Source organism: Erythrolamprus reginae, chromosome 3 (assembly GCF_031021105.1).
Source record: "Erythrolamprus reginae isolate rEryReg1 chromosome 3, rEryReg1.hap1, whole genome shotgun sequence".
Taxonomy (NCBI): Eukaryota; Metazoa; Chordata; class Lepidosauria; order Squamata; family Dipsadidae; genus Erythrolamprus; species Erythrolamprus reginae.
In genome coordinates, this window is record NC_091952.1 from 126596112 (window position 1) to 126622012 (window position 25901).

General features: G+C 43.7%; 1 protein-coding gene across 8 annotated transcripts in view; it reads right to left on the reverse strand.

Moving 5' to 3' along the window:
• Positions 1-22290: 22290 nt before the first annotated feature.
• The window catches only part of LRRC8D (leucine rich repeat containing 8 VRAC subunit D), a 116564-nt gene continuing 112953 nt past the window's right edge, over positions 22291-25901 (reverse strand). For all 8 annotated transcript variants that reach the window (XM_070746601.1, XM_070746594.1, XM_070746596.1 and 5 more), the window contains one exon: positions 22291-25184. In XM_070746601.1, coding sequence (XP_070602702.1) covers positions 22612-25182 — 2571 coding nt within the window. In that variant the 5' untranslated portion in view covers positions 25183-25184 and the 3' untranslated portion in view covers positions 22291-22611. The remainder of the gene's footprint in view (positions 25185-25901) is intronic.

Sequence of the window (25901 nt, forward strand, 5' to 3'; positions counted from 1 at the left end):
GAAAAGTTGACAGCCAGCGCTGCGGCTGACGGAATGCTGAGCTTCCCGTTCTCTCTCCGCCCCCTCGCCCCTTCGCCCCCCTGTGTTCCTAGGAGAAGTGCTGGTGAGGAGCAGAAGGTCTGTCTTGCCTCAATCCCCAGCACTTCTCCTAGGAACACAGGGAGGCGAAGGGGCGAGGGGGGGGAAGAGAGAACGGGAGGCTCAGGAAGGGAGCTCGGGAAGGAGCCCACGGTCAGTCGGCTGCGGGCGGGAGGAAGGCGATTGTTCCGCTGCCGCCAGCATGGCCTGGCTGGCAGCGGAAGATGTAACGGAGCCCACGGGGGATTCGCCTTCATCCCACCCGCAGCCGACTGATCGTGGGCTCCTTTGCAACCTCGGAGAGCTTCCAGGGCATGAAAGCTCAAGAAAACCAGGAAGCTCTCCGAGGTTGCGAAGGAGCCCACGATCAGTCGGCTGCGGGCGGGAGGAAAGCGAATGCCACGGGGCTGGGCTCGGCTCCCCTCTCGGCTCCCCCCCTTACCAGCCCCGCCGCGGAAGGCTCCATTCTGTTCCCTGAATGGAGACCGCCGGCCGCTCAATCGGGCCGGCAGGGAACAGAATGGAGCCTTCCGCGGCGGGGATGGTAAGGGGGGGAGCCGAGGGGGGAGCCGAGCCCAGCCCCTTGGCATTTGCTTTCCTCCCGCCCGCAGTTGACTGATCGTGGGCTCCTTCGCAACCTCGGAGAGCTTCCTGGTTTTCGTGAGCTTTCATGCCCTGGAAGCTCTCCGAGGTTGCGAAGGAGCCCAAGATCAGTCTCGGCTGTGGGCGGGAGGAAAGCGAATGTCACGGGGCTGGGCTCGAGAAGGGGCAGCGAAGTCGGTGCCGAGGAACCCTAAGCCCACTGGTGACCGCCAAAGGGTTGGCGAAGGGAGGGTGCTGCGGCGACCCGACCAAGCCTATGGACGCGCCTCCCGCCGCTCTGCCCAATCGCAAAGCCAAAGGAGGCACGGGAGGCGGTGAATGTCATGTCCTCTGGCCAGTCACGGGGGCTGGGCTGGGCGTTTTCCTGGAAGGAATGCCATCCACCACCGAGCTTTTCGTAATCTGTTTAAATTTCCTTCACTCCCCCAACATTCCCCGCCTTGCCTCGCTTGACTGGCCAGAGGACATGACATTCACCGCCTCCCGTGCCTCCTTCGGCTTTGTGATTGGGCAGAGCGGTGGGAGGCGCGTCCAATCGCAAAGCCAAAGGAGGCACGGGAGGTGGTGAATGTCATGTCCTCTGGCCAGTCAAGCGAGGCAAGGCGGGGAATGTTGGGGGAGTGAAGGAAATTTAAACAGATTACGAAAAGCTCGGTGGTGGATGGCATTCCTTCCAGGAAAACGCCTCCGGGGGGGGGCTGGGCTGGGCATTTTCCTTGGCGATCTTCCCTTGGCTTCCCTGGCCGCCTGGCGCTGCGATCTTCCGATGTTCCCTTGGCTTCCCTGGCCACTTCCCTGGCCACTTCCCTGGCCACTTCCCTGGCCGCCTGGCGCTGCGATCTTCTGATCGCAGCACCAGGCGGCCAGGGAAGCCAGGGAAGATCAGAAGATCGCCAAGGGAAGATTGGAAGATCGCAGCACCAGGCGGCCAGGGAAGCCAAGGCGGCCAGGGAAGCCAAGTCGGGAGCAGCGGCAACGCTGCTCCGGTTGCCTGGTCCTCTCCTGCCTCCCACGCTGTTGTTCCCCGCTGCGTCAGGCACCGCAAGCCCCGAGTCAGACGCACCCTCGCTGCCGCGCCCAGCCGCTGCCCGCCCCGTCCTAGCCAGAGCCTGAGCCGGCCCGCTCGGTCGCGCCTCCTCGCCCGCGGCCCGCCCACCCACCCAGGATGCAGACCTGCTGCCTCTCCCGTGCCCGCCGTCGGCCTGATCCTGCGCCTCCTGCTTTCCCCCCCAGTTAAAAATACAAAGGCGGTCTGCCGCCGCCCGCGGAGCAATGGGAAACTGAAGCTGCTGGCGGTTTCAGACTCCCTTTGCTCCACGCTGCTCCGCCCTGCCTGTCATGCGATGGCAGACCGTCTTTGTGTTTTTCGCTGAGGGGGGGAGCAGGAGGACCTTCCTGACTCCCTCCCCCAGCGTCGGACCTCCTGCCCTCCCTCCCAGCCAAAAACCCAAATTGGCCTCCTGAACGTTTTCCGTCTTACGTACCTGCCGCTGCTGCCGAGAAGCCCCGCAGCCCGGCTGTCACATTTTAAAACAGCCGGGTGGCTTCCCAGCAGCCTCTCCAAGCCGAACGCCAAACCCGAACTTCCGGGTTTGGCTCCGGGAGGCAACTGGGAAGCCCCCTGGCTGTTTTAAAAGGTGACAGGCGGGCTGCGGGGCTTCCCAGCAGCCTCCGGAATGCCAAACCCGGAAGTTCGGGTTTGCCGTTCGTAACACGAAAAAAGTTCGTAAGAAGAGGCAAAATTTTTCTGAACCCCGGGTTCGTATCTCGGGTTGTTCGTAAAACGAGGGGTTTGTATCTTGAGGTACCACTGTATATGTGATGCTCCTTCTATATACCAGGGTGATTCGACAAAAAAAAATCATACATAGCCCTTCCCTGGTACAAGCTGATACAGGAAATGAGGCTGTAGGCTAAAGGTTAAGGTCTCTGCCTCGCAAGGCAGAGGCCCCCGGTTCAAATTATTTCCTTTTATTAATTTATATGCATGCACGCACGCACACATTTATAAAAGGAAATTAAAAATGGATGAATCAAATTTATCTAAAAAATTAAAAGTAGGGTAAAAATAAATAATAAAAAAACCTTAAAGAATTCTGTCTCTCTCCATTCTGTACATTTGCTAATTTGCAATATCTGTTAGTATTCAGCTCCTCCCTAGGTGGTTATATTTACTATGCTTTGTGTTGTGTTATTGTTTTTAAGCTTTACGCTGCCCAGAGTCAAACTGAGTTACTTACAACTAAATATGTAAGTGCACTTTAAATGTATTTTTAAAAATTTGCTTTACTCCAGTAAACGATATGGTTCTTTCAACAGTTTGTTTTATTTTTTTTAATTGTATGTATTTTTAGCTTTTTTTACTACTACCGGTACTAAAATGGCTGAGCTGGGCTATCTTTATTTATCTATTTTAATGTTTTTATTTGTCAGAACATGTACGAGATAGCAGGTATTGGTATAAACATAAAAAAAAGCAAAGTAGGTACAGATATATTTGGACAATAGGATAGTAAGACAGTAGGCACAATGGTGCGCTTATGCACATGCACACCCCTTACTGAATATTTCAGATTCTTCCGTGTAATGCAGCTAAAATGTATGGACTGATGATAAGAGTGCTCCTTATTTTTGTTCCTGGTGCTTTATTAGAAATATCCTCAGCATATCCTTATTTCTGTATTTGCATGTATATTTGTGTCTCAGGTTTAGATTCCCTATTTGAAATCTAGGGCTTGGTAATATTTGCTTGCCTTGCAGAATTGTTATAAGAATTAAAAGCAATTGAGGAGAACATGCTTCATGGTCTTGAAAGCACTGTACAGTTCTTGCATGCAGTTACTGCAAGGAGCATTCTGCTAACTATGTGCTACGTGCTGTTAACTATGTGCTATGTGCTGTTACCTATGAGGGGAAAGGTTATGGGATATGGCATGCAAAGACACAGGTTTATAGTTTAATCCAGGGCTGCGCAGGTCACCATAAAGAACGAGCTGTCTGCTCCACTTGGAATGGAGAAGTGCGATTACCAGCAATTTAGAGGTTGCTCAGCAATGGGAAAACTAGCTGCAAGAACACAGTAGCATATGATGGATTCTGCAGGACAAGAACCTCACTCTGTTTCGGAGTGAGCGGCACATAAATGCAACAAACAAACAAACAAATAAAACCGGTTCCGTCACCCCAGCAACAGTGCAGTGTGGCAAGAACATCTGCAGACTTTGATATTTAGTGTTGCGCTCTTAGATAAGCAGAAAGTTGTGGGCAGGAAGTGACAAGAAACAGTTTTCTCATCAGACAGAAAACATTGCAGGTGTATGACCCAAGACAAACGAAACAGTGAGAAAATGTTATTTTAGCTTATGGAAGTATCTATTTATTTATTTATTGTTTGGATTTCTTCTCTGTAGACTCAGGGCGGCTTAGAAACAGGAATAATTACAATAAAACATGTAGGAAATCCAAACTTAAACTCTAATATAAAACCTCAATTATTAAAACAGTCCATCCGCATTCATTCATCACAATCATGCATTCAGCCGAAGCAAAATGCCAGTGCTCAAAGGCTCCAAGCCTGCAAGCAAAGATGAGTATTAGAGCAGAGGTCTTCAAACTTAGCTAATTTAAGACTTGTGGGCTTCAACTTTCAGAATTCTCCAGCCAGCATAACTGACTGGAGAATTCTGAGAATTGCATAATAATTTACAGCATTGGTCCTCTTTAAACAGCTCTTGGTTCCATTTTGATCAATAATCCGGTTAGTGATCAAACTGGTGGTGCAGTTTTTGAAGTGGGAACTAAATCTACAGTGGTGTAAACCAGTATGAGCAATTAAAGTTGGAATGGCGAAGATATACAAACAAAGATCAGAAATTATTTCTTTCATTGTAAAATGATGCTACGAAGACTTCTGTGTGTTGACAGGTTGATAAGAACAATTGCTGCCCACTAAATATATTTGGATGTTACAATAATCCAAAATATGAATTTTATCACTGTTGCCTTTTCCTCATCTTAACATTCAGTGGATTCATTTGTGGCGTGTAGCTGATCTAATTGAGGAATCTATCCTCTTTACTTAGGTTAAAGGATGGAGTTAGCTAAGGGTGTGTTGTGGTTGCAGATCTAGACAGGCCTTGCTGAAAGCAGCTCAGAGTTGCGATATTGTTGAAGTCACATTTGCTAGTTTTGGACAGATAATCCTCGCTCTCTTCCCTTGAGGCCTCTGTCCTCTACTTCACTTTCTTTGGTTTTCCAAAATACACAAAGAAGAACAAGGTTAGCCTCATGAAGCAAAAGAAGATATTTATCTAAGTTATGCAGCTTGGTAATATGAATGTGCATTATGGAGCATAAGCAAAAGGTTAGATTTTTGTATTCAGACAACAGTGAGTGGGTGGGTGTCCCTGTGGGTCTACGTCCCTTTTTGTGTGGCTGTATTATGTATCCGAGATGTACGACATTTTGATCCTGAAAGAAATCAAGGTGAAAAGGGAATGCCTGTGGCAATGGGGAGAACCCACATTGTAACCAAACATGTAAAGTATTGGCTCTCACATTCCCAGCAGGGTCTGTGACCATGTGAACATCATTATTCTCACATGAACACTTAGTAACCCTTGGCTGTCCTTAGACCAGATGAGTAAACTTTTCAAATGTTAAGAAAATGTATATCTAATCTTAACATCCCACCCTGTCTATGACTCGTGAAATGAACAGCCCTTTGTCCTGCCTAATTCTTGGGAAAGACTCATGTTACTTTCTCTACCACAGCAACTTTCTCAAGACCCGTAGCATCCTTTTTTATATTTTAGTTAGAGATGCATAATTTAAGGGGGTCTTCTGCTACCAATAGCATTGGGTTTAAACCAGGGGTGTCAAATTCACAGGGCTGTGGGCCGAATGTGACCCTTGGGGTGCTTAAACCTGGCCCACGGTGCCGGCCTGGAAATAGGAAAGGAGTGATCTGCGGTGCCTCTGGCAGCCAAAACAGGGCGATGGGATGCACACACACACACCGGTGCCCCATTTTGGCCGGCGAAGTGCTGCAGGAGGCATCCTGGTTTAAAATGATATGGGATTGATTTCCTGTACTTTATTCTTGCTTGCTTTTAAACAACATCCACATCAAAGTTATGACGAGCACTGTCTTTAAAAAAAAACATTGCATATATTCTATGAAGAAACAATTCTGAAAATAAGTTTTATTTATTCTGTTTCAATCCTATTTTTTCCTCAGCCGGTAATAACCGCAGGTTTATTGTTTTGAGCTCAAAACTTCACACTGGACATTTCTACTGAAGTATTGAGAAACCGTAACAATGTTCAATGGGCTTTGCGAAGTTAGGACCATGAGATTCCTCACCTGACACTGATGTGCGGAGTTTTACAATGTGATTGAGCTACACCAAAGCCAGAGTGTTGTTCTGCCCTGCGCTACTCCTCTTTTGCAGCCAAATTCAACAGGAACGTTCAAGTTTCAACACTACAGTTAAACAACAATTTGGCTTGTTTGGCAGTGTTTGGCAGTTCTGAATCACAGTCAAGATTCCCGGAGAAAGAGGAGACTTGCAGCTGGACATAAATCAACCATTTTTTAAAATATAGTAAGAGAGGTGTTATTCTATACATGAGAATGAATTTAATTCCTTTAAAGCTGTGCTGCCTGATGAATTCTGGGAGTTGAAGTCCACACATCTTAAAGTTGCCAAATTTAAAAAACACTGCTTTAAAGAATTTCTCCGCAAATCACCTTCACCTCTTCTTGGTATAGCAAATGTAGCTACTACTACAGTTTGATTATGGAGAGTATGCAGAAGCACTTCCTTGGTCAGTTGTAAATTTTTCATCCTTCAGCTGATTCCTTGGAAGAGTTTGGCTTCTAATACAGGACCTCAACTTACAACAGTTCATTTATCAAGTCTTTATTAACACTTATATCACCTATGAGCCTTGCAATGTTCCCCTGGTCATATGATCCAAATTCAGATGCTTGAGAACAAACTCACATTTATGATTGTTGTGGTCTCCCAGGGTCATGTGATCACCTTTTGTGACCTTTTGACAATGGGAAAACTAGATTCACTTAACAACCATTGTTCTGGTTTCTGGTAGAAATTTAGCCATTACAAATCACTCTTATTAAATGCATCATTTCATGAATAAAGAAACTCCATTTATTTCTCTGCTCTCCTGTACTTCAAACACATTCCATACAGCACTCGGTCCGTTATCTCTCTTAGCTGCATTTCTCACATTCCTCCTTCTGCTTCACTTAAACAAGATTTATTTTCTTAACAGCATAACTTTGAAAAACAGCAGCACTGACTGATAATAATACAAAATACTTTTGCTTACTTTAGCGTGGCAAAAACACCTCCATTTTCCTTTTGGCAATGTTGAAACTTCACCCTTCTTCTCCACTGACCCCCTGACGTGGCAAATACATCACTACAATATTTAACCCATTCCTCCCCTTAATATCTTCTTCCAGACCTCTGTTCTCTACGTTTTTGGACCCTTCTGAATTTAGGGTTAACCCAACGAGTGTCTGATTCTCCCTCACTAGATCCTGAACTCATAGCCCCATCCTGTGGCTGGCCTCCCACCTGTTCTACTACCTGTAACCCCCCCCCACACACACACTAATTCATAAACACTATCTGAATCCAAGTTCTCAATATCTTCATCATCCTCCAACTGATCAGGAGTATGTACAACAACCATGTTACTCATTTAACAACTACAGGGATTAACAACTGTGGAGATAAGGTTGTAAATGTTGGGTTTCGCCACTCTAGCACATGCTTACACTGTCTTGTAGACACATCTCTATGGTCAGGTCATAATTGGCTGGCTAGTGTGTCACCTTTTGATGACAAAAATGGGCATGTACTCTGCAGATTATATAAATAGTGCAGAGTAGATGACTCCTCCCTTTTTTCCCCTTTTTGGCCCTGCTGAGCTTCTTTCCACCTCCTTCTATCTTCCTGTGTGCTCCATTGTCCTCGGCTGAGGACATGTATGAGATCAATCCGAAGGCATCCTCACACTTGGAAGCATCCAGAAGTTATTAATATGTAGTGGAATATAAGCATTTATGCCTGCATTATGTAAATGCATGAATCAACAGAATTGTAAGTAAAGATTGCAGTTTATTTCATCTTGATGAAGGAGTGATCATTCATTGCTAACATATGGGATTCTAAGCCACACAATTGATTTCTTGCCATGCTGAATCCGTTGCAAGTTAAGCCAGCTGAACTCTGCTAATACAGTGGTATCTCAAGATACGAACCCCTCGTCTTACGAACAACTCGTGATACGAACCCGGGGTTCAGAAAAATTTTGCCTCTTCTTACGAACTTTTTTCGAGTTACGAACCGGAGTTCGGAGACTGCTGGGAAGCCGCGCGGCTGTTTTAAAAGGTGACAGCCGGGCGGCGGGGCTTCCCAGCAGCCTCCCGAATGCCGGTTCGTAACTCGAAAAAAGTTTGTAAGAAGAGGCAAAAATTTTCTGAACCCCGGGTTCGGTTCGGGAGGTTGCTGGGAAGACCCCCAGCCCGGCTGTCACCTTTTAAAACAGCCGCGCGGCTTCCCAGCTGTCTCCGAACGCCGAACGCGGAAGTTCGAGTTTGGCGTTCGGCTTTGGGAGACAGCTGGGAAGCCGCGCGGCTGTTTTAAAAGGTCACAGCCGGGCTGGGGGGCTTCCCAGCACCCTCCCGAACCCCGAACTTTTGCCAAACTTCCGGGTTCGGGGTTCGGGAGGTTGCTGGGAAGCCCCCCAACCCGGCTGTCACCTTTTAAAACAGCCGCGCGGCTTCCCAGCTGTCTCCGAACGCGGAAGTTCGGGTTTGGCGTTCGGCTTCGGGAGACAGCTGGGAAGCCGCGCGGCTGTTTTAAAAGGTCACAGCCGGGCTGGGGGGCTTCCCAGCACCCCTCCGAACCCTGAACTTTTGCCGAACTTCCGGGTTCGGGGTTCGGGGGGTGCTGGGAAGCCCCCAAGCCCGGCTGTGACCTTTTAAAACAGCCGCGCGGCTTCCCAGCTGTCTCCGAACGCCGAACGCGGAAGTTCAGGTTTGGCGTTCGGCTTCGGGAGACAGCTGGGAAGCCGCGCGGCTGTTTTAAAAGGTGACAGCCAGGCTGGGGGGCTTCCCAGCACCCCCCCGAACCCCGAACTTTTGCCGAACTTCCGGGTTCGGGAGGTTGCTGGGAAGCCCCCCAGGCCGGCTGTCACCTTTTAAAACAGCCGTGCGGCTTCCCAGCAGTCGCCGAACGCCGAACACGGAAGTTCGGGTTTGGCGTTCGGCTTTGGGAAGCTGCTGGGAACCTGCACGGCTGTTTTAAAAGGTGACAGCTGGCCTGGGGGGCTTCCCAGCAACCTCCCGAACCCCGAACTTTTGCCGAACTTCCGGTTTCGGGGTTCGGGAGGTTGCTGGAAAGCCCCCCAGCCCGGCTGTCACCTTTTAAAACAGCCGTGCGGCTTCCCAGCAGTCGCCGAATGCCGAACACGGAAGTTCGGGTTTGGGTTTCGGCTTCGGGAAGCTGCTGGGAAGCCGCGCGGCTGTTTTAAAAGGTGACAGCCGGCCTGGGGGGCTTCCCAGCAACCTCCCGAACCCCGAACCTTTGCCGAACTTCCGGGTTCGGGGTTCGGGAGGTTGCTGGGAAGCCCCCCAGCCCGGCTGTCACCTTTTAAAATAGCCGTGCGGCTTCCCAGCAGTCGCCGAACGCCGTTTTTTTGCGGGGGGGTTTTTTGGTTGCACGGATTAATTGACTTTACATTGTTTCCTATGGGAAACAATGTTTCGTCTTACGACCCTTTCGTCTTACGAACCTGCCCCTGGAACCAATTAGGTTCGTAAGACGAGGTATGACTGTACTAATAATATTAATAGTAATCAAATACCCAACAGTAAAATGGAGCAAAATTCATTTACTAAATGCCTTACATGTCAGGTTGAAGCCATCATTTTGAGTTAGAGACTTTGGTCTGCCAGGAGTAGAATACTACTGTGGGAATTGGGGAGGGGTGGTTGCATGAGAGAGAAAAATACTAGCCACAACAAATTCTTTCCAGAGATTCAAGGTCATCCTTTGTTCAGCACCATCCGGAAGTACAGGGGAGGATCTTTGAGAGAACCAGAGTGGTCTATGTGATGAACTTGTGGGTGTGGCGACGAGGGATGAACCTTAACCTGTGTGGAGAACTATAGGAAAAGTTAGCATCAAGTTGACTGCAGTTTGTAACCAACATGGCTCTGTTAATAAATTGGAACTTGGAAGAAGGCCAAGGTTTGGACTCTGGTTTATTTCTCGGATGCTAATAAGAACACTGACATTACACAAAGCAACAAAAATGTTGGGCTCAATTGTGGCTGTAAGTCGAGGGCCACCTGTATTATCAAAAAAGCCAAAGCACATTTTTGACACCATCTGTAATTTGACAACGTCCACCATGTCTGCCTCTTTAAAAAAAAAAAACTATTTTAAAAAAAATCCTGAATCTAAGATGTTCAAATTGCAGTGCAGTCATTTCAGCTCTTCCATCATTTTATTTGCTCTTTGCTAGTTTATTAAGATGCAAAAACTGAAATGGTACAGAATATTCCTAGAGAGCCCACTGGTGATACCTGCAGATTTGTAGGGCCGGTTTGGTGTATTGGTTAATGTTAGGTCCCAATACTGAAGAGGCAGGAGGCAGGTTGAGTGGCTTCAGCTCTTTATTGATTACGGTGAGCAACTCCAGCAAAAATCTGCTGGGAGATCCCAGTTTAAATAGAGCGCCCAACAAGGAGAGAACCAATCAGGGTTGAGCACTTCTTCTTCTCAATAGCACGGACCTGGTTGACAACAGTTCAGCTAACATGCAAATCCCAGGACACAACAGTTAAGTCGTCAGGTTGGGGTGCATGGAGTGTTCAGGGAAGGAAAGCACCTCTGATGTAGGGGCATGTTATGTCCTCATTTTATGGCAGCTCGTTCACCTTTGGTCCCCACTTGTCCCTCAGCTCTCACCTGTGGCTCCTAGCAGCTGTAGCATGTGCAGCGATCACACCCTGGGCAACAGCTTCGACGGGCTGGCCGAACCAGGTTGAGAGTAGCCATTGGGTCATTGACCTTCAGTGAGATGGGGACTTGTCTATCCCAAGCATGTGATGACAGATTCAGGTGGACTAAATGGATGAAATCTACTAGAATAGGACAATGATCATGAAGGCGGCCTCTGCAAGCAATGTGGTACACTAACCATGGCAAGACATGAAAGACACCCTACTCCAATGATGGTGAAACGATGGCACGGGTGCCACAGGTAGCACTCGGAGCCATGTCTGCTAGCACATGAGCCATTGCCCTAGCTCAGCTCCATCGTGCCAGCCAGCTGATTTTTGGCTCACACAGAGGCTCTGGGAGGGCATTTTGGCCTCCAGAGAGCCTCCAAGGGGATGGGAGCTTCCAGAAAGCCTCCAGGAAAGCCTTTGGAGCCTGAGGAGGGTGAAACACAAGCCTACTCAGTCCACAGGCCATTTCAAGCCTCCAGAGGGACTCCGAGGGACAGGGGAAGCTGTTTTCGCCCTCTGCAGGCATTGAATTATGGGTGTGGGCACTCATGCATGTGCGATAGCTCACGCTCTTTCGGCACCCAAGGAATAAAAGATTCACCATCACTGCCCTAGTCAACCACTGCGTCCAACCCATCTCCAACTGTCTCGACTTTTGTCTTGCTATTGGAGCAAGATGGAATCTGGGAAGAGAGAGTGAGGCTGACTATGCGCACCGCTCCCTCACTTTAATCCAATCGACACACATGTTTAAATCCCTAGATGTCAGGGTCCCAGATGTCACACGATGGATGGACTTCAAGTCATCAGCCTAGAAACCAGGAATCTGAGAGCTGTATTCCCATCTTTGGTATGAGTGATTTTGGGCCAGTCTTTTTCACCGAACCTACCCCCACTGGGTTGTTGTTGTTGTTTGTTTGTTTGTTTATTTATTTATTTGTTTATTAGATTTGTATGCCACCCCTCTCCGTAGACTGTTGTTGTGGGGGAAATAGGAGAAGGATGGCAATATGTTTGCTCCCTTATTTATAAAAATAAAAGCAGGTTACACATAAAAAATAAAATCATATTAATTCTTTAAATGGAACTCACCTTTTCACTGTTGCCATTCTAAATTGCTTGTTTCAACTGGTACCATGCGGATTTGTGGAGACAGGTCCAGAGGAACCTTGAAGGCTAAAATTCAGATAGTCTCAACATTTGCAATCCAGAAGAATCAAACTTCCCACAACTATCTATACATCTTTTCTAATCCTCATATACGTTCAGGCTTGTTTTATATTCAGGGCAGTGCTTCTGTTGTAAAAGGTTAGAAAATACAACCCGAGGGGATTGGAAACGATGCTATGGCTGCTTTCTTAGACCTTCATTTAAAGGGCGCCAACTGGGGATACACAGCTATTAATTGCTGGATGCAAGGATTGGAGGACACCTCCCAATTCTGCACAGCCAGACAAGTTTCCACCTGAATTGGACGGCAAGTAAAAGGCTGGGAATTCTGACTTGGAGTGCAGCTGCTCGGAAAAAGCTAGGCCACTCCTTTTATCCATTGTTTTTCTGCTTGCCTTTCTGTCAAAACACAAAGCAAAGAGGAGGAGGAGATAAGAAAGGAAGAGTGGAATTATGGCTTCCCGTAGATCTTCAGTTGTCCCTTTCCTACAGCTAGTTGAAACACAGGCTATTCTGTGAAGAATCCCATGGTAGTTGCTGCAGGTGAAACTGTCTGACATCTAGAAACCAATTATGTTTTAAAGCCCGACTATTGGGGTGGATGGAAACTGAGACCCCTGGAGGCTAAGGAGGCTCTGCTCCAACCAATAGAATGGTTTTGAACAAAATAACTTAACAGTAGCGGGATCTAAACCCTTCATTACCGCTTTGTATGTGTGTGACCCTTCTGTGCATGTCCCGGTTGGGTGGAGCCTCCCGCCGCCAGCACTACTAGTTCTAAGAACCAGGCTGAATTGGGAGCAACCCACCTCTGATAACTAACCATTCCACTATTTGACTGAATACATCATAATTGTATCCCAGCAGTTGGTTAGGGCCCATAAAGTTGGCCTTCTCGAGGTCCTGTCAGCCAGACAATATTGTCTGGTGGGGCCTAGGGGAAGAGCCTTCTCGGTGGTGGCCCTGGCCCTCTGGAATCAAACTCCCCCCCGGAGATCTACATTGCTCCCACCTCCTGGCCTTCCACAAGGTACTAAAAATCCACCTTTGTCGACAGGCTTGGGGCCATTGAGTTTTAATATCTAGCCCTGGCCAATGACTGAATGTTTAATCTATGCTGGGATGAATGTAGATGACCGGTTTTAAGAATTAGGGTTTCAGAGTATATTTTAAGTTAGATTTCTTATATGTTTTTTGTATTTACTTCTGTTGTGAGCGGCCCTGAGTCTGCGGAGAAGGGCAGCATAGAAATCAAACAAACAAAGAAACAAGCCCTAAATTTCTGTTGGTCAGTGACATACAATATTTGTTAAATGAGAGTTGTCCCATTTTCCCCCAAAGATTTTCCATGCCCCAGTTCAGTAACACGGTGGTTAAATTAAGCTGGCTTCCACAGGGACTTTGCTTGTCAGTAGATCACAAAACGGGATCACTTCAACCACCATAAATAAGAGTCAACAGCTGAATTTGGATCACATAACCAAAGGGGGATGCTGCAACAGTCGTACATGTGAAAAATGTAATCCTTTAAAAAAATTAAGTGTGAAAAACTTAAGTGTTTAATTATTTTTTTTCAGTGCCACTGTAACTTTAAACGGTCACTAAATGAAGTGTTGTAAATCGAGGACTATCTGTACTGCATTCCTTCATGCTTTTCTTTTCTTATTTTTGACCCAGGCCAAAGGACAAATTTCTTTTGTCATCTAGTTGGGAATTCTGGGAAGTGCAATTCCCAGGTTAGGAAAGGCTGGCCTAGAGAAACCTACTAGTATTTCAACCCCCACTTTTATACAAGAAAAGCTTGGGATAAATTATAACAGACCTCCCCACTTTCCAAGGGCAGCCTTGGATTCTACAAGGCTGGTGAACAGAATGCGTTAGTGTCTGAGCGCTACCTTTCCGCAGCTGATAGTAATTGTACCCCACAGAACAGCTTAGCAATTAGTTGCCCTTTTCAAATTAAGTTGTGCTAAAACTTCCAATTAGGCAGATTATCCAAAGAGAAATAAACTGTTGTAACAGAGCCTGGATTTTTTGCCACTCAAGTGAAGCATGCCGCAATATAATTTTTTATTATACAACTTTTATAATTTTTACTACCACCAGATATGGGGGTTTTTTCTCTCTCCACAATCTTGATTCTGGAAGGTCTTGCCAGGCACCAGTCCAGCTGTCTGCAAGGAATATAAATCTTTCCATTCCCTACTATACTGTCAGAGCTGATGGAGCTCCTTGGATGAGAAGTGAGATGTTTTCAAAAGAAAAAAAAAACCCAAGAAAGTCCAGCTGCCTCCTGGAAAAGCCATTTGGGGATACAACTGAATGGATAACATAATGAACAACAACATTATAACAGGGCTGGACACTTGCTTTTTCTGTTGATAGCCTCTGGAATAATCTGCTTGGCCTTGGCAAGGCCAGGCAACCAACTGGGATCATCCTACTCCCCCTCCCTTTGACTGACCTGTTTTCTCTTCCATTTCTGCCGGCTGCTAGCTAAAGAATAAGTTGCTTACAATTTTACAAATGGTTTCTGAAATTAAACCCAAGGGCTGCTTGTCACACCTAAGCTTCTAACTCTCCATTAGAAGCAGGAGAAATAAGATTAATTCTTTCCTCTTTGGGAGGGGGAAAAACATTAGGGCTGGTGGACTATGCATTTAATAATTGGGTTGATTAAATGATAGCTGGATTAGAGCCAGATAATAGCCATGGAAAGACTTAAGAGGATGGGCTGTAGTTGTGCTGGGAGCATATGGTCTGCAAAATGGAAATGTATCTTAGCACAATTCTTGGCATCAATCCAATTTAAAGAATTAGGTTGCAAGTACCTGTAATTGCAAACCCTTTCTTTGTCTGAAGCTCTAGAGCAGTGTTTCCCAACCGTGGCAACTTGAAGATATGTGGACTTCAACTCCCAGAATTCTAATGTTTAATGTTTCCAAATGTAAAATAATGCACTTGGGGAAAAGGAACCCTCAGTATTGTGTTGGCAGTTCTGTGTTAGCAAAAACTTCAGAAGAGAAGGATTTAGGGGTAGTGATTTCTGACAGTCTCAAAATGGGTGAGCAGTGTGGTCGGGCGGTAGGAAAAGCAAGTAGGATGCTTGGCTGCATAGCTAGAGGTATAACTCCCAGAATTCTGGGAGTTGAAGTCCACATATCTTCAAGTTGCCAAGGTTGGGAAACACTGCTCTAGAGAACTGCAGCTTGTCAGGGAAGACAGCGCTGTTATTTCTTTGTTTGTTTGTTTCTCGTTTGTTTATTCATTTATTTATATTTTTATTTATTTTTTATTTATTATTTTAATTTATAGGCCGCCCTTCTCCTGTTGGACTTCTCCTGATGGCATACAAGATTAAAAACAGAAATACAAAATTTCAAACCCCAAGAGTAAAAACACTCATCCATCATTCATTCATAAATAGTGGCCAGAGCAGATGTTGTCGCTCTAACGGTCCCAGACTTGCTGGGAAAGCCATGTTTTTAAAGCCTTAGGAAAGGTCAGGAGGGTGGGGGCAGTGCGAATCTCTGGGGGCAGTTGGTTTCGGAGGACAGAGAAGGCCCATTCCTGCGGCCCCACCAGCCGCCACTGCTTGGCTGATGGGACCTGGAGAAGGCTGACCCTGTGGGATCTGACCGGTTGCTGGGTATATGAGGCATATGCTTATATTACCTATAGGTAATACAATGGTACCTCTACTTAAAAATGTAATTCGTTCTGTGACCAGGTTCTTAAGTAGAAAAGTTTGTAAGTAGAAACAATTTTTCCCATAGGAATCAATGTAAAAGCAAATAATGCATGCAAACCCAATAAGTAAGAAATAAAAGCTCAGAATTTGGGTGGGAGTAGGAGTAAGAAGAAGAGGAGGACAGTCGCTGCCGAAGGAAGAAGGTGAGGTGAATTTAAAAAATCCAAAACTTTAAGGCTTAAAAAAAAAAGAGGCGGTGAGAACGCACCTCCCATACACCCGGCGCGAGGTTGCCTCCCATACACTGCGCCAGAGAGAGAAACCCAGGTGGGCGAGAGGGGGGAACCTCCTGTTCCTTTGACCGAAAGGCGGCTGCTGCTGCTACCTGATTCCTCTTCCCATGCTGAAGGGGTCCCCTCTCCTCTCGCTTGCTCGCTCTGTAGCTGGTGCTCTTCCTTCACTGTGATGACTCCTCAGTTTGGCTAAATCCGAGTTGATTCGGCCAGGGCAAAATGCCCCCTTTTGCCTTTCTGCGCCCAGATGCTCTGGGAGGCAGCCTCGCGCCAGGTGTATGGGACGCAGCACAAGGGAATCACCATAGCGAAGTGGTTTATTCCCTCTCCAAGCATCCAGAGAAAGGAAAACGCTCTGTTTGCTCTGGACTGCCAAAGCCTCCTTAAGCGCCACCGAAAGGCTCCTCTGGCAGTTCAGAAAAGCCCAAGATGGCCAGGATTAAAGAGGGAATTGCAGGAAACTGGCCAGGCCTTCGTGCCGCTCTCAAATTTCCTGGGAAATTTTTCCAGGCTCAGGTACTTAAATAAAAAATGGTTCTTAAAAAGAGGCAAAAAAAAAAAGTTGAACACCCGGTTCTTATCTTGAAAAGTTCTTAAGTAGAGGTGTTCTTAGGTAGAGGTACCACTATATACGTAATGGAGAAATAGTGTCACTCAGCCTGTGTTTAGATATGCAGCAAAACATTTTGAATCAAACCAAATTAAATTAATTAAACTCACAGAAATAATGCAGCATTTATTTGGCTGCACTATTCATTTATTAAACAGGAGCCAGAACCAGCCAAAGAGAAGGTCTATTAGGCTATTTCATTTTGACATTAAGCCAGCAGGTTAAAATTCCGGCCTTAAAAGTTGCTGCAACAAACCAAAAGCTAATTTGATTGCTTCAAGAAAAATGAGTCAGAGAAAGCTCTGAGCTCCTTGACAAAAAGTAGAATTCAATTGTGAATAGTGTAACTGCCTCTCACATTACAACAATTAAGTGGCAAAGTTGGACCAAAATATTGCTTACCTTTAAGACTGTACCATTTTGATAGCAACTTTTTCCAGGGGGGGTTCCAAGAAGACATCTGAGGGCTATCAGTCAAAAAGCACCACACACATTTCTATATCAGTATGGTCAGTTGCATAGTTAGCCTAATGTTAAGGCTGGATTTGGCATTTTTGTCCATTTAGTGAGTCCATCCCAACAACCTGGGATAGGCAATGTTTGATGGTCTTAAAGATATTGTCTGTTCCAAGTAAAGCTGCCTTTTGCAGTTGATTGCTGGAGAATTTTGTCATTGTTCATGGTGGTCAAATGGTGTCGTTTTTTTGAATTGCACTCAAGATGCTTATTACTATTGGTACTATCTTTGTTTGGTCACAGCCATTCTATAGAATATCTGTAGTTTGGGTGTAAGATGAGAGTGAAGGTTTGTTCTCCGACCTTGTGTATTGGTTTCTGAACACTGTGTTATCAGGATAGGTAAATCTTCAGCAGAGTGTAGGGCATAGGTGTTCAAACTTGGCAACTTTAAGACTTATGGACTTCAACTACCAGAATTCTCCAGCCAGAGAATTCTGGGAGTTGACGTCCACAGGTCTTAAAGTTGCCAAGTTTGGGGACCTCTGGTTTAGGGGATATCAGTGAGCTTCAGGGGGTCAAGTGAGGGTTTCACTTGACACACCCACAACTGAAGTCCTTATAAACAGAAGAACGTTGACACTGACATCCCCTAAACTCCACTGAAGATGTTGCCTAGTCTGGTAATGAAATGTTCAGAAACCAACTCACAAACTCAGAGAACGAACTTTCACTTACAGATCTTTGTATTTTGTGGTTTAATCCAATTTCTTCTCTTCTGCTGTCTTCTCCAGATACTACCACATTCCACTGTCCATTTTGTTTTTGTCTGTCTTATCATTCGGAATTCTCTAAATGTCAGATTTCATCCAAGAGCCACTTTGGCCTGGTGGTTTAAGGCAGCTGGATTAAAAAGCGGGAGACCCTGGGTTCAAGTCCCACCGTAACCATGGAAGCCAAGTGGGTGACTTGGGGCCACTCATTCTCTCTCAGACCAACACAGGCTCACAGGGTTGTTGTTGTAAGGAAAATAGGAAGGAGGTATTGGATATTTTCACCGCCTTGAGTTATTTGTCAAAATAATAAAGGAGGGATACATAAAATGAAATAAATGAAATATAAGCATTGACCTCAAGCATCAGAAGTAGAGCATGTGTGATCCTCCATATCAGAGGTCTTCAAACCTCTGATGTGGAGGATGGTCTATTTTTTAAGACTTGTGGACTTCAACTCCAAAAATTCTCCAGCCAGCTATATTTAAGTCCACAAGTCTTAAAATTGCCAAGTTTGCCCCCGCCCCCCATTCCATATCCTATTAAACTAACACACCAGCTTTAACTGGGTAGAGCTTATGAAAATTGAAATGAGGGAGTATTTTAGCAGCAGACAGTGCAGGGTTGATAGAAGATGGAATTCAAGTATCCACTGAGTTTGGGATCTAGGTTCTCTTGGTTAGCTTTGTTTGGTTTTGTGCCTTTCAATCAGTATTGACTCCTAGCAAATACGGAGCAGTTTGTATGTTTTCTTGACATCTTTGGAATGGCTTGGCATTGCAGCCTTCTTAAGGCTGAGAGAAAGCGACTGGTTCAAAGTCAGTCAGCTGACTTAATGTCTAAGGCAAGGCTAAAATTTAGTCTCTCAGTTTCTTGCCTTAACCACACCACCAAATTGGCACTGCGTGCCACAATCACTTGTATAAATCCAACTGAATGTGGGGAAATTGTAGACAATCCCTCTTGTTCTTTGGAGGAACTAATTAACTAATTAACATTAACTAATCATAAAGAGGTTGAGAATGGGAACTCAACAAAGGTTATGAGAAATTTAAAATTTTGAAAGATTCTTTTTACTACATGTAGGTTTCCTTTTGTTGCCATATACATTGCTTTGCCTGCAGGAAAGACAGCAGATGTAGAATTTCATATAACCATTTCAAATAATTATTTTGTTTTTGCAACTAAAGTTGTTGGGGGGGGGTGTTCCTAGAACAAGCAGCAATAAGACAAAGTTCAGGCAAGGAAGCAAACTTTAAAAGAGTGTTCATTGTAAACCTTCTCAAAAATAGGTCATCGTGCAGACATTGGATTTAGTGGGGGATAAAAACCTCTCCTGGGAGAGGTTTAATCAAGCCTGTGCTCTATTTTTTTCAGGGAAGCATTTTGCAACCTCAGAATAGGCCAATCAATGTTTAATTGGCAGGTACAGCAAATTGGTGAAGGATTATCAGAGGTCTAAACAGGGACCTGCTTCTAGATTAGGCTCTGCTCAAATGACATGAATAATTACAGTAAACAGTCTTTACAGAGTTCTATGGAATTAGGTGGCACTTCCCAGCTTTCATTTCTCTTGAAGGAATGCTGTTCAGCTTAACAGATATTTCTTTAGAAATCTTTTCAAGTAGCTGCATACGCTGAGGTTTTGTAAAAATACTCATGAGGTGCTGGCCACTGTGTGCAAGTCAGAGTTGATTGTGCAAAGGACATTTCACAGGTCTTCCAGCACTAATGTCACTTCTTTGTGGATTTTCAATGAGGCCGGAATAACACAGCAAAGGACTCAGAAGCAACCCTGCTACCATTTTTATAACTGCTGTCTTATTTTCTGCAAGCCCATTTTTATCCAGGGTGTGAATCTGGGATCGATTAATGCAAAATCAGCAGTGTTTTGTTGGAAAGGATCCTTGGTGACGGTTCCAGCATTTTCATCTCTGAAATGGGGGGCTGGATTTTATTCTATACTGTACATTTCTTCCTCTGGTCCTCTTACTGAAAATGTTTTCCTGCACCCGCCCCGCGGGAATGACTTTTAGCAAATGGCATATTGCCTCTTGCGAGGTCCTTGATTTTAAATAGCAACAGAGCAGCGCAAAGCAAAAGAAACTGGCAGCTGCAAATAATAATTAAAGGGCCACATGAGAGACTTTTTATTTGTTTATTTATGGTAACTGACCGGCTTACATAAGATAACAACTAAAGTAGTAAACAAGCCAAGCACGGAAGGACCAGTTTGAGCTCTAAACGCCGCCTCTGATGTAACTGCTGCTGATCAGAGAGCTGCTATTTAACTCATGTGGCTTCCCCACTTTTGTGATGGTGGCTGTGGTCCAGATGTGCAAAGGTGTTTGACGACTACTGAAATTGCAATGCCCACATTCACAGCTCTATGCATTGAAATGCAAGCTCGTTATCATCTGGTATCCCTTATTTTTGTAGCATGTCTTTTCCCAGATGATTTCTTCTATTCTGATAAAGGAATTTACTTCCTCAATTTGACTTGAATTCTCACTTTAAGAAAGTCGGTGACTTTTGATTGGCTTTCTCCCAAGCATCCTCTCTTCTGCAGGTCCAGCTGTCCCTGTTGTCATATTCTAAATGCACAAATCAGCAGGATTTATACTGCATGTATGTTTGTTTTACGGCAGGGTTGTCCAAACCTCGGCAACTTTAAAACCAGTAAATTTCAACTCCCAGTCAGCCCACGACTTTTTGAAGTCTACCGGTCTTAAAGTTGCCGAGATTGGACATCCCTGTTTTAGTGAGTATAATGGAAGATGAACTCACTTAACCAGGAACCTCTGTGGTTTCTTTGCCCTTGGTACCTGTGCCCATGTGGCTTTTATATCTAAAGTGCTATAGCAACCATATTCTTCTGACTGAAAATGGTTTCTCCATGTGGTTGGGCAGAAGGTTGAGTTCATTCATATGACTTCTACCTGAGGAATTAAAGAGGGAGAAAGCAAGGCTACTAATGCACAACTACCCGCTTTGAAGACATTCCATATTGTTTTGCGAAGATACTCGAAGTGTGTTTCTTGATGATGTATATTCTGTGTTATTTGATAAAGCAAAAATTCTTCCACAAGCTGCTAGCACTGCAGAGCATAAATATTATTTTCCACTAGCCTAGTCAGATAATATTTAGTTTTTGTTAGTAGGCTACTAGTCTACTTTAACCATTATGCATATTGTTTCACTGCTTTTTAAATATTTTTTTTAGATTTTAAATTTTTTTACATCAATTCTATTTCTTGATTTAGAACAAAAGCTAAGTGGCAGTTTAAAAAACTTTTCATGTGCAATGATATCCCTAAAACAAGAAACGTCTATTTTAAATAGTCTAAGAGGCATTTAGCATAGAAAGATTAAGACATTTTAGTATTTTTTCAAAGTGAAGAATGGTAAATAAAAACAATTCTTTTAGCATTCCATGAATAAACTTTAAATTTCAAAGACAACCAGCAAATAAAACTTCTCCCCCAAATCCTGCTAAAATTTGTAATCAAATGTTATGTGTTTCTATTCAGAAGTCTGCCTGAATTGTATGGGTATTACCTAAGAGAAAAGAATCTTCATTTTATAACTAGGCAAAAAACAAAACAAAAGTACAAGTACAGATTCGGCAAAACCTGGCCCAAAAACAGTAATTGTGAGAGGGATCTTGGAGTCCTAGTGGACAACCACTTAAACATGAGCCAGCAATGTATAGCAATAGCCAAAAAAAAAAAAAAAAGCTAATACAATCCTTGGTTATATAAACTAAGACATAGAATCAAAATCATGTGAAATATTAGTACCATTTATAAATTTTACTAAGACATGGAATCCAGTTTTGGTCATAACATTACAAAAAGATGTTGAGACTTTGGGGAAAGTGAAAAGAAGAGCAACTAGGATGATTAAAAATTGGTTGATAAAAACCTATGAAGAACTGGTTGTAGAAACCAGTATGGCCAGTCTCGAGGAAAAAAAACCGGACTGGGGTGACATAATAGCAGTATTTCGATATTTGAAGGGCTGACACACACAAAAAGGGAGGGGGGAGGTGTCAACTTATTTTCCAGAGCACCAGAAAGCCAGACAAGAAGCAATGGATTGAAACTAATCAAGGAGAGAAGCAACTTGGAATTAAGGGGAAACTTCCTAACAGTGGAACAGCTTTCCTTCAGAAGTTGTAGGTGCTCCATCACTGGAGGTTTTTAATAAAGAACTTGACAACCACCTTTCTGAAATGGTGTAGGGTCTCCTTGAACAGGGGGTTGGACTAAAACACTTCCAAGGTCCCTTCCAGCTCTATTCCGATTGAAAATGTAAAGAATTTCAATATCTGAATAGCAGCTGGTGATGAGCTGCTCAGCTATACTACAATTAGGTTTATATGAAAACATATTTCTATTTACCTATTGCAGGGAAGATTGAATTATTATTGAATTATCTATAGATTTTTCTTGTTGATCAATAATAATACTTGCTTGAATTATCATTCCAATGTTATACAGTAAAGAAGACTATGGACCTTTAAGACAACGCTAAATGAACAGAGCCATTTAAAATTATTTATAGTAAGAAAAGGTCACGAATTTAATCATGTACGTTAAGCAGGCAAGCAATTTGTAAACATTCAAAAGCGGCAGCATCCATGTTACAAACATAAGGGAAACAAAAATCAAGATTGTTTTAACAATTCCCCACCCCTTCTTCTTTGCCCTCCCAAAATTTTGGAAGTGATGTTTAAAAATACTACAAACACCAAAGAAGATTCTATTGGGCTTAACAGCCCTTTCTTACAAAAAGAAAAAGTTCCAAATTCTCAACACAACATTTTATTAATGTGCTCTTTAATATGATCTATATTGGTTGCCAAGTTCGAGCTCTGTTTAAACCCCATTAGCAAAGGGAATGCTTGTATCTTGATTCAATGCTTCTTTAACTTCTGAGGGTAATGTATCAAAAAGATGATCTTCTACAATTAGTCCACTTTTCCTGAGAAGACGACACTGACCCAAAGTGGCTGGCAGACGGTCTAAACAGTTCCCCTTCAGCTCTAGGTTAGTTAGTTGCAACAGCTGGCCAATTTTTTCTGGAATTGAGGTGATGCAATTTTGTCCCAAACTCAAAGTTCTCAACTTGGAGCACTTAAACAGCTGTTTTGGCAAAACTTCCACTTTATTTCCTGTTATATGTAAGTGCTGGAGGTTTTGAAGCAACCCTATTTCCACAGGAATCACCGCAATGGAGTTGTAGCTTACATCCAAGCATCTGAGTTTTTGTAAACTGAATACTGCAACAGGTAAGGATTCGAGTTTATTATTGGAGAGGTAAAGCGACTCCAAGTTTTTAACATGGGTAATGGAAGAAGGAATGTTAACTATTTTATTGTGCCACAGTTTCAGACAAGTTAGTCTTTTTAAATGTTGGAAGCTGATGACTTCTTCAATTGTGCGTATGTTGTTCGACTTTAGGTCTAGTTCCTGCAAGTTAGTGAGACTAAAAATGGCATGGGGAATACGTTCCAGTTCACAATTCTGCAGCTCTAACTCTCCTACATTCATCATTTTCTTAAGGCTATTCAGTACAAAAAGCTTGGTACCATCGTTTTGAATGACCAGCTTGGTTAGATGTGGTGCTACATCTGTGATGTTAGATGGGATTTTGGTCAAATTGCTTTTCACATAGAGAATCTTAAGGTGCCTTAACTCTCTAAGCGATTCAAGTCCTATCATTTTATTGTTTTCAGAATTCAAGTTGCCTACCAAATACAACTCTCGGAGATTTTTAAGCAAGTACACCCAAGCTGGTATCTCTGCAACATCAGTAAATTTCACGTGCAGGCATCTCAGGTGGTCACGGAGAAAACTGAAGGCTGTCTGCTCCACTTTTGCAGGGCAATGATAGAGATGTAGCTCTTGAAGGTTAGTCATCTGGGATATTTTAGCAGGGATTTTTGCTTCAGGAATCAGCTCAAGTTTTAACACGTCTAAATCTGTCAGATCAAAAACCGCATCAGGGACTCCCGATAGCATGAAAAGATGTAATTCTTGCTTATCCTGAGCATTGCGAGAAACATGTTGCCTCAATTTTTCAAAGGTCCATTCGTGGTTCAAGCTTATTTCCCTCAGTTTATTTTCACTGACCTCTGACAGAAATACACCAAACCTCTTGGAGTAAAGCTGATCGTACTGGTCAACCATGTGCAAGAGAAAAGCGAAATCATTTTTAACATCTGGAATATCGCTGAAACTGCTCTCCTCTCTAACTTTTTCAAAAGAGTACTCCTTCAGGGGTAACCGAAACAACCAGAAGAGAGTGTACAAACAGACAAAACCATAGACACAGATGAGAGAAATATAACTAATGAGCAACTTTTTTAACATGTAAGCCATATTGTGTGTGCATTCAAATTCTTGGTAGCCAGTCAGATGTTCCACTTTGGGCTTGCAAATATGCTCAAAGCTGATTTCATTGACAAAATTTGCTGTGTAGCAAAGAATAAATATGAATTTTACAGTTTTGATGACTGTCTGGACAACATAGAGCTTATAAATCAAATCACTGTCCTCTACGTGGGCCCGGAATTTCCGTACTTTTTCAAAGAGTGCTTTGGCTTGCTCTCCATCTTTTTTGTCCAAAATGGTCATACCTGGGACTTCAATAACTGGCTTTTCTGCTGAAAACTTGAAACCAGTCTTGTTGATCATGGGGGTACTGGCATTTGGACTTCCTTCATCACTACTAGTTGATACGTGCTTTGGCAGGGATTGGGCCCCAGTTAGTCTCTGTTTATTCTCCTCGGAGTCTTCGCACGCCGTTTCAGACAATGCTTTTGTAGTCCAAGGGGATTCAAAGCATTTTCCTAAAATAGAGACAAAATGCTCAATTTTTGAGCAGGTTTTGGGGTATTTAAACCAAAAATTGCTACTGACCATTAAAATAATTGTGTGTATAAGAGCTAGGTAGGGAAAGTACTTCGAATACCAAGGAAGAGCCACATGATAGCACATCTGGTTAATGAAAACGTATTGCTGATAATCCAAGTTAGTCTTACGGCCCAGAAAATCTTTCTGCTCCTTCTTTACTTCCTGACTTGCAGCAGTTGACTGTAATGGGGCAGTTCTACGTACATCAGGCGTAGTGACAGGTGTCGTGTCAAGAGATACAGTCATGGCTGCCTGTTTGTCTTTGTCCTGAATAGTTGGTGTTTCGGAATCTGGCATATTTGTAGCTTTGGCATTTCCCAAGGGGCTGGGTTGCATTTTCGCACTTACAGCAGACTGCAACACAGGCAAACAAACCACCTGATCTTTGGTCAACTGCATGGTTCCAGCAAAAATGGCAACCATTAGCATTACAACTGCCAGATAATCCATAAATACATCCCACCATGGTTTCAGAATTCGGTAAGTTGGCTGTATGTCATTCAGAGATGCAACTTCTGCAAGGGTAAACATTCCTGTAACAAAAGAGAAGTTCCTGTTATTCGCTGCTGAGAAGCACAATAATAATTTATGCATTTCTTTATTTTTAATTTCTATTTTTCCTACTTGGTTTTAATTTCAATTTGATCTCTTATAAAGGGTGGGCAGCAGCCACTTAAAAATATATAGTGGTAGAAAATGGCCACTATTAAATATAAAATAAATATATTTAAGTCTCCCAAGCTATATTGACAAAAAAGTAAGACTGTGGCATTAAAACATATTCCTTAAATGTATTTTAACATTTTAGTAGATGTTTTAGGGCTACCCTCTTAATTTAACATTTTTGGACAGCATTGAAAGGAAATACTACAGAGCAAATTGCCTTCAATGACAAGCAATCTAATAGCAGTGGGTGGATTACATAGTAATAGACTATCTTATAAATTATAGCCAGTAATAGTTACATTAATAATTACATCAGACCAGTAATCCATATAAAAGGGACAGTAAGCAGTACATATGTGATTTTATTTTTCCAACTTCATATATGTTTATCCTTTTCAATATGGATAAATTGTTATATTCCCATTTCTAAAACGTTAAACATTTGTTATGGTAAGGAAAAATCAATCTTATGTAGTGGACAGATGATGTTTCAATGCTATTAAATAATTAGCAGATGTAAATCCTCCTGTTAAATCTCTTCCCATAAGATAGGCTTTATACTCAAGGTTTTATGGCCTATCCAA